Source organism: Adiantum capillus-veneris, chromosome 24 (genome assembly GCF_014529385.1).
Source record: "Adiantum capillus-veneris isolate H3 chromosome 24, ASM1452938v2, whole genome shotgun sequence".
In the NCBI taxonomy this organism is placed as follows: Eukaryota; Viridiplantae; Streptophyta; class Polypodiopsida; order Polypodiales; family Pteridaceae; genus Adiantum; species Adiantum capillus-veneris.
The window spans coordinates 133956674-133964904 of record NC_140954.1 but is presented as its reverse complement, the minus strand read 5'-3'; the positions used below and the strand labels follow the sequence as shown (position 1 = coordinate 133964904).

At 43.5% G+C, this 8231-nt stretch overlaps 2 protein-coding genes and 1 pseudogene across 2 annotated transcripts; 1 reads left to right on the top strand and 2 right to left on the bottom strand.

Annotated features, from left to right (window-relative positions):
* The first annotated feature begins 4063 nt into the window (after positions 1 to 4063).
* LOC147427176 (uncharacterized) lies at positions 4064 to 4978 on the top strand. Its single transcript, XM_086498770.1, has one exon. The coding sequence runs from the start codon at positions 4461 to 4463 to the stop codon at positions 4947 to 4949; it is 489 nt and encodes a 162-aa protein (XP_086354896.1). The 5' UTR covers positions 4064 to 4460; the 3' UTR covers positions 4950 to 4978.
* A 1280-nt stretch (positions 4979 to 6258) lies between these two features.
* LOC147427175 (uncharacterized) lies at positions 6259 to 6792 on the bottom strand (annotated as a pseudogene).
* Positions 6793 to 7370: 578 nt separating this feature from the next.
* Positions 7371 to 7979, bottom strand: LOC147427174 (uncharacterized). Its single transcript, XM_086498275.1, has one exon. It carries the CDS (start codon positions 7977 to 7979, stop codon positions 7371 to 7373), a length of 609 nt encoding a protein of 202 aa, XP_086354401.1.
* Positions 7980 to 8231: the final 252 nt, after the last annotated feature.

Genomic DNA, 8231 nt, shown 5'->3' with positions numbered 1-8231 from the left:
AACATTGTGACTATGCAAAAACATGATTTTTTTGGGTTCATTTGTTTAAGATCTAGCTCAAAAAATAACAAAGACTGCTTAGAGGATCTGACATAGTATTTTTTTAAAATCTAATAAATAATGTACATTGCCACTCATTTTGATTTTCATGCATCTTATGACTCTTACCATAAGGTCCTCATGGGAAAAAAATTTGAGTCAATTTGAGTTCTGTTTTAATTTTTTCACTTGCACAATTTGTCACTGTGCCTCAGTAGTGGGTTCTGGCTTGAAGCTCTCTTCCAATTGTAGTATATCCGTAGGAGGAATTGAAAGAATTCAAGCAATGGTGCAGTAACAATAGTTTTATTGGTTTCCTTTGGGACCCACTTCTTCCAGATTATTGTTTGTTTCGTTGATTCTCCTCGTTTGAGAACCCATACTTGTTCCTGCTTTGTTTGTGTTTGAAGAGACTTCTTTGGATCCACCTTGTCTTTATGTGAGTCTTCAACGGTCTTTGTTTAGACCTTGTACGCTTGGGTGAGGATAAGATTCAGACTTTGGGAGTTGATACTTTAATCATTTTGGAATCCAAATAAACTCATGATCTCTTTGTGCTTGAATCAACTTCTTTGGAACCCAAATCTGAGTTGTAAAAGCTTCCGACTTTGTGATTTTCTTAGCTGTTCTTGGACACTTCAATTGTTCTCCTTTTGGTGTTGGATCTTGTGGTTTTTCATCAGAGATCTTCATCTTCTTTATCCATACCTGTTTTTGGCCGAGCTGGATCTTTTGGTATCCATATTTGTCAAACTTTTTGGTTCTTACTTGTTGTTCTTTGCTCTTGGCCTTGCTTGGTTGTTGTGATTGTGATAACCTGAGTTTCTGATAGGGGATGTCATAAGAATCATCACTATTGCTGCTATCCAGCAAGGTTGCATTCTAGCACTTTCCCTTTGTGGTTTGGGTGGTTATGGAAAGTTACTGTTTGTTTGCTCTTGCATTCCTGTTTCTGGGAGGGCTTTTCTAGCCAATTGATTAGCGTGTTGTTACCTTGTTGACATGGTTGTGTTCTTCTTGGTTGGGTCTTTTCTTCCTGTATGGGAGCCACATATGAGGATGCTTGTTGTAGTTGCGTTTTCACTGGAGATTTTGGAATCCACTTTTGATGCACTTTATTCTCTTAGGGGTGACATCGGTTCTTGGGTCTTTGATCTAGATAATTATAAAACCGTGCATTTGTTAAAGTGCCATTTGTGTTACCTACTGGGTTGTCTAGATTTCCATTGTCAGCATCTTCTTGAAGCTCCAAGTGTTCTACAAAGTCATAGAACTTGTCTTCTTCTTCATCCTCTGATTCACGATATTCCTTTGTTTAATATTCAGCTTGAGAACCTGTTGATGCTTGGTTCTCTTCATTTTCCTAGATCACACTCACTACAAAGTATAAAACAACATCATAGCCATCTTTATCATAGAACTTTGTTGTTGGAACGTCTTCAATACTGCACACATCCAAAGTGGCCAAGATGTGTCCCCATTCAAGTGGCTTTAATGCTTCTTCACAAAATGGTTCTGGGATATAACCTTTATCTTTGGTCGCCCTTTCTAGGATACATTTCTCTCGCTTTAAGTTTCCACATTGCAAAGCTCCACATGTCCATAGTTCTTTATGCTTACCTAGCTATGCTAGAAGTGTTAATCCTGCTATAGTAGCGGAATCAAACTCCTTCGCAGGGGTTCTCGTCATGTCCTTGTAACTATGGTCCTTGTAACTATGGTTCTCATCATGTCCTTGTAACTATGGTCCTTCAAGTTTATCTTTGTTGTGGTTTCCATATGTCTCAGGTAGATATGGTCATAACCCCAATCATAGACCATTTTCAGTCGTCGCATGAATGGTCTTCCTAGAACGATATCATAGTTGTTCTTCTTGCCAAAGTCAACAATAGCAAGGGTGTGCTCATACTCAATGCCACAAGAAGTAACAACTAATTTTTCTAACAATCTTATGTGCCTTTTTGTGTGTCCGTCTACAAGCTGCAGTTTCATCCTGGTAGCCCTCACTATTGGTTTTTCACATTTTTTCCAGATCTCTTTGTTGCAATGGCAACACCGACTCCACTGTCAAGGATTGCCATGGTTTTACACCTTGGAATTCCACAGGAAGAGTGGTGTTCCCATCTTCTCCCTCATAGTACTCGTTTACCTTGTATAATGGCACTAGCCTAGTGTTTAATTGAGGCATTTCCAGCTCTTTGATCCCTTCTTCAATTTGAGTCATTAGTTTTTTAACATCAAATTTCTATAGGCATTTTCACACGGTAGTCCACATATTTGGTCTTATTCTAAGAAACTCGGATAACATTATCGTAGGTGACTGGTGTCGACAAAATGTCTATTAGCCCTTTTGAATCGATGACCTTGTTGGAAGACAATCTCTGTGATGGGACTGTAATAACATCTGACTTGGCCTTGTGCTCTCTCGTAGAGGAAGATAGTGTTCTTAGTGAATGGGGTTGATTGTCTATAGAGTGTACAGATCCCTTGTCTCCCCAATATGATTGCACTTTTAGATTCATTTGAGATCCAATCTCAATTTCCTCTATTGGTGAAAGAGAAACTCCTCTTCCATCACCCGTCTGGTTTACTCGTCTTCTTAGCTCACTCGCTTCTTTGGCCTCTCTGACTTGTTTCCACAATTTTTCAAGAACATCTATTTCTTTACAACTCTCAGCTATAGCTATCTGAAATACCTTGGAAGAGTTATCCGTGGTATTCAACACTATCCTTGGCTCTGATGTTGGGTCCTTGAGCTTTGGTCCATGTTTGTGACTGGAATTTAGCTCTTTTTGTTCTTGGTTTGGTGGGATTATTGGCGTAGGTGGGACAAGCATCATACCCTCAGGTTTTCCAACTGGTGGTTCTAGTAAAGCTTGGGCTGTTTGAATCATTTTTTAACACTTTTCAAGCCTTTCCTTTTTCAGTTCCACATATAGATATGTCATCCACCCTTGTTCTTGGGTTTTGTTGTTTATGATCTGTGTGAGGAGGGCATCTTATGGATCATTAACCTTCTTGACCAATATTGATCCTCCTGAACTAGCACTTCTTGGTTTTCTTTCCATCGATGGTTCTTCTGGAGGTTGAGACATCTGCTTAAGAGAAGGTGCAACCGCTTCCTCATGTTGTCTTATCTTCTCTTTAGCTTGGGTAAGCTCCTCAACTAGGGATTTATGCTCTTGTTCCCTACATGCTTTCATCCTAGCCTTTCTATTTTTCCAACTATTCTGTTTCCTCTTGGTTTTGTGACTAGGTGCATCGGTCTTTGGTTCATCCATCTCTGGACTTGCGTCAGTTTTTGTTTTCTCTTTTGATGGGTTCTCATCAGCTTCCTTTTGATCTTGTGCTCTCGTGACTACTTGAATTGGTACGACGTTTTTGTTTTGCAAGCTACTTGGTAGCTAAACCATTCTTGAGACATTTGTTGTGATTTTTTTGACTCGGTTAGGGTTTTTTGGACACAGTCGACGATCACGTGAATGACTCCACAATCAAGACAATAGGAGTTTACTTATGTGATCTCCGTATGAGATAATAGGGTTTTTTGGACAATCAAGGATCACATGAATGACTCCACAATCAAGACAATAGTCATTTACTTATGTGATCTCCTGTCTGAGGATATTATTTGACCAAGTGGTTGTCACAGCTTTTGTGACAATCTATCTCTAATCGAAGAGCTTCTTCATGCAATTCCTCTTGGCTGTAAAGTGGCTTTAACCTAGCTAAGCCCCTATTAAAAAACAATGAACCTCAATGTCCTTTCATCCATCTCATACCTTCTTTCTTCAAGTCGAAACGCAAGAGGTGGAGGTTGTATCGATGGAAAGGGGGAAGTGGGAAAACCACCAGCACATAAACTCGATGTCTCTATATAGCTCAGTGATCTCACAGCACCCCTATCCCCTAGCAAACACACAACATGATACGCAATCTGCAAACAATTACTGTCCAAGCCTGATCCCGCCCAACCCTGACTAGATAGATCCGATTGCAAAGTAGGTTCAGATAGCCTCCATCTATAACATTGTAGAGCAACATGTGACATATAGGCAGTCCAATAACAATCGACACTCAAATTCCTATCCAATCATTCACATACCCCCGTTTATCTTCAAGCTTGCAGCCTTATACACATCAACATCCATATAGAAAGCGCATATACACCATCGCCTTTGGAGATACACATATACTAGACCAATAGATAACAGAAAGAAAGGATTGATAACTTCGTGGATAGATGTAACCAATATCAGGTAGACAAAAACTTCCAAAGAGGGTGTACAATGATGGATCCTCATACAGACCACCATCCTAGTTTGATTGCTTGGCTCACTTTTTGGTGGCTCATAACAATACACCTTAGCTCCCACAGGCTGCTCTCGACCTTCCTTTCTTTTCACATGCCGTCTCAATAGATGGCGCACCCTGTGATATGGCCGCCCCTTCAGGCCCTCTCGCGTTCTCCTCCTCTGCAGCCCACTTCTCAAGGTGGTCCTCTAGCGGCCCTTCTCAGGCCCTCCCCTTGTCCTAGCTCTCGACCATGCCACCTCCACACTGCAGCGCTGCTCTACTCACGCCACCCTTCCTGCCCCGTCACCTTGGCGATTCCCATGCAACCTCCGGCTCCTCCTTTAATCACGCTGCCCTGCAACACCTTCCTCTACGGAGCTCCTTCACCCCCAGCTGCCTCACTCTTCCCCGCTTCAAGCCATAACTGCAGCCCGCCCTTTGGCAACTCTCACACCTATGGTCGGCCACCCTCTTCACTGGCGGCTCCTCCAGGCTACTGCCTTTGCAGCCATGCCAACACCACACAGGCTCTCGGCCTTGCTGTGCAAGGAGGTCGCCCCCCTTTGGCCAATAGCGACCTCGCTATTGGTCGCCTTCCCTTCTGCAAGAACTGACTTGACTCCCTCCTTCACGTCTGCCTTTGTATCCCCGGCATCCCTTTCTATCCTTCTCGTCCTCATGCATGCCCAAGTGGTGGCTTCTCCTCATGCAACCCATCCAGGTGGCTGCCCTTCCCCTGCATAGCGAGCTCGTCGGCTGCAGTCGACAGAAATATGTTTTTCTTTTATTATTTTAAAGTAAAGCTTTTGGGCTTGACCCCCATGCACACGCCGCAATCGTCGTCTTCGATTGTCGATCAAGAAAACCTCCATCGGGACATCCCTTTGCATAGCCTTGACTTCTCAGGTCCCATTGTCTCATAAAACACCTTAATGTGGCTCACCGCTCCGGGAAGCACACAGCCGTTATGAGGACCAACGAACTGTGCCGCAATCTGATAGAACTCTTTTCGGACAATGTATCCCGGATGAAAAGCATCACACCGAGAATGGCCTGGCTACCATGGCCGTTGACAAACTGGAGCCGAGCTACTAGCCCTCGACTTTTAAGAATTCAAAGAGGTTCGAAACCGTCGGAATGGTGCCCTCATTTTGCAACATTATAGCATGAACGGATAGAGGTACCCATCAATCATCTCAATACCTTTGAGCCTCTTGATCAATGGTGTCGAAAGCCATTTGAGCCCTGCCATATGCCATATCTGACATACACATCCTGGCCAGTAGTGTGTCCTGCAGACATCCCGCACAAAATCCCATATCACAAACTTGATGGTACTTGCATCCAGCATTCCTTGTCCCATTTCCAAGCTTGTGATATCTATACTTGCTCCTGCCTTCTGCAATAGCAAAAACCCTCACAAATCCTGCTAGCAAATGCTCCATCCTGATGTACCTGGCCCCTAGCACCATCAAATACCTGCTCAAGGTCTTTGCCATTTGCCTGCAAACTGGCATGACTCGACTTCCTGTACTTCCATAGATCGACATAGTTTGGCTGTACTATCATTGCCCACCCCCTCGTTGAGCATTCATGCTCAACCATAGTATTATTTAGGTAAAATAAGTCTGTATAGAGAGAATGATATAACATAGAGCTATAGACTGCATAAGAAAAATGATAGTGGCTATATAGATAGGATATATATAGAGAGAAAGGTGTCTACTATTGCATCACCCTCCAAGGTCAAATGGAAAGATCACAGCTTCCCCAATCATAGTGTAGGCTCCACCTGGATAAAAAAACAGAGCACTGGCCGTGGCCATCCACCTGTAAAGCATGTATCTTCAAGTCTTCCTTTGCACCTGTAGGCCAATAGACAGGCCATCCTTCCAGCTCTTCATAGCATCAAGCTTCATCACCCTAAATCCATAATCCTTCATGCCAACCATAAGCATGCTTTTGCTCACTTGAAGAACCTGTACCATAAACTGCTATCATACCATCCGCTATAGAACCATCTATATTATCATTTCCATCACATGAGCATTGAAACTTGCATAGTACTCCTTGCAAAACAAAGTGCAACAACATAGCTATCAAAAGCATAGCATGAAGCAACAATACCCTACCATTTGCCTCCACCTGCTGCATAGCCAAGCAAACCTGATCCCTTTGCATACCTGCATCCAAACCCTCTGTAAATGGCTCTAAGGCTAACTTTTCATACTCGAGAACATGACCTGCTAGAGCGACAACCTGTTCCAATACCTCATCACCTACAAGGCTGGCGGCACCTTCCTCTTTGCATGGAGCCTCGCTCTCATAGGCTGCACCTATACCAGTTTCCATAGAGTCATCTGCCGGAGCTAACTCTCCACGGCTACACACCAACTCCAAAACTTCAAATCACACCTCAACATGCTCACCAAGGCAAGGTTGCCCCACCCCCTGCATAGAAAAATCAACTTGATCTACCACTGTTTCTGCTTCTAGCTCCTGCAAGTCATTCTCAAACAACTGCTCTCCAATCAAACTGGATGCACAATCCAACCATATCGCTTCCTCCAATAGGGACTCACCATCACACGACACAAGAGATGGCTGCTCAGCTGGCAGATTCACACAAGACATTTCCACACTTGCACTATGCTTCTCCTCGACCTTCAAATGGCTGGCAGGCAACTCACATACATCTTTTTCCACTTCATCTACATGAAAAACATTATAAGTTTTGTATCTAGAAGTCATGGACTCCGTCTCCCACATGCTATCTGTGTCCAAACTGCTGTTGGAGCTATGAGAACTGTCGGACTCCTCTTTTGCACTTGTCAATTCTTGGACCACTACTGCCTTCCTCATAATTGCCAGCTCTGGAACTGGCATCTCTTCTTGAAAAACCTTTACGGCCTCACTCTCTTGAGGAAGAAAACTAGTTGGCACTATGAATATACCCCTCTGTATCGTTTGAGACCTGGTTGGCACTTCTTCTACCTCTTCTAGCCTAACATTAGCGTCATGTGCTTTGATCACATTCATATCAAAAAATGAGGAGCTTTTACCTCTTGATGCTCTCTAATCTGTCTAGGCCTGGGTCCACTAGCTGCCATGATGGTAGACTGTAGTAATCCTGTCTCCATCTTCTTCTTCATCTTTCGGCTCTTTGCTCTGGCAACTCGGACAGCCTCATCAAAGGTCCTTGGATCTTCATACTCCACCCTCTCACCAACATAGGGATGTAAGCAAGATAGAAACCTTTCGAGCTTCAAATATCCTGCATTGGTTGCTTGGGTAGCAACCACCAAATCCCCCCAATAAGCTTCAAATTTATCAACAAAAGCATCAAAATTTGCACTTACGTCCTGCTGCAAGCCTTTGATCTTCACATCTGCCTCCGAAGCCGACACCACCTTTCTATACCTTTGTAGAAATTGCTCGCGAAATCTGATCCAGTTCTGCTTGTGCAAATCTTCTAAGCCATCAAACCAAACTTTTGCTTTACCTCGCAACACCAAAGGTAGAGTTTGGAGCTTTGCTTCATCAGCTGGCATCTGCAATACTGTCAGCATAAACAACTCAAAATCGGCAAGCCAATCATCTGCATCCTCATCTCCTTTGAACACTGGCCCAAACTCCTGCTTCATCTTGACTCACGAACACTTGGTCAGGAAGCAATCAGTGGATCCTCAATGGGGGCACCACAAGATGAAAAGGGGGAAGTGGGAAAACCACCAGCACATAAACTCGATGCCTCTATATAGCTCAGTGATCTCACAACACCCCTATCCCCTAGCAAACACACAACATGATACGCAATCTGCAAACAATTACTGTCCAAGCCCGATCCCAACCAACCCTGACTAGATAGATCTGATTGCAAAGTAGGTTCAGATAGC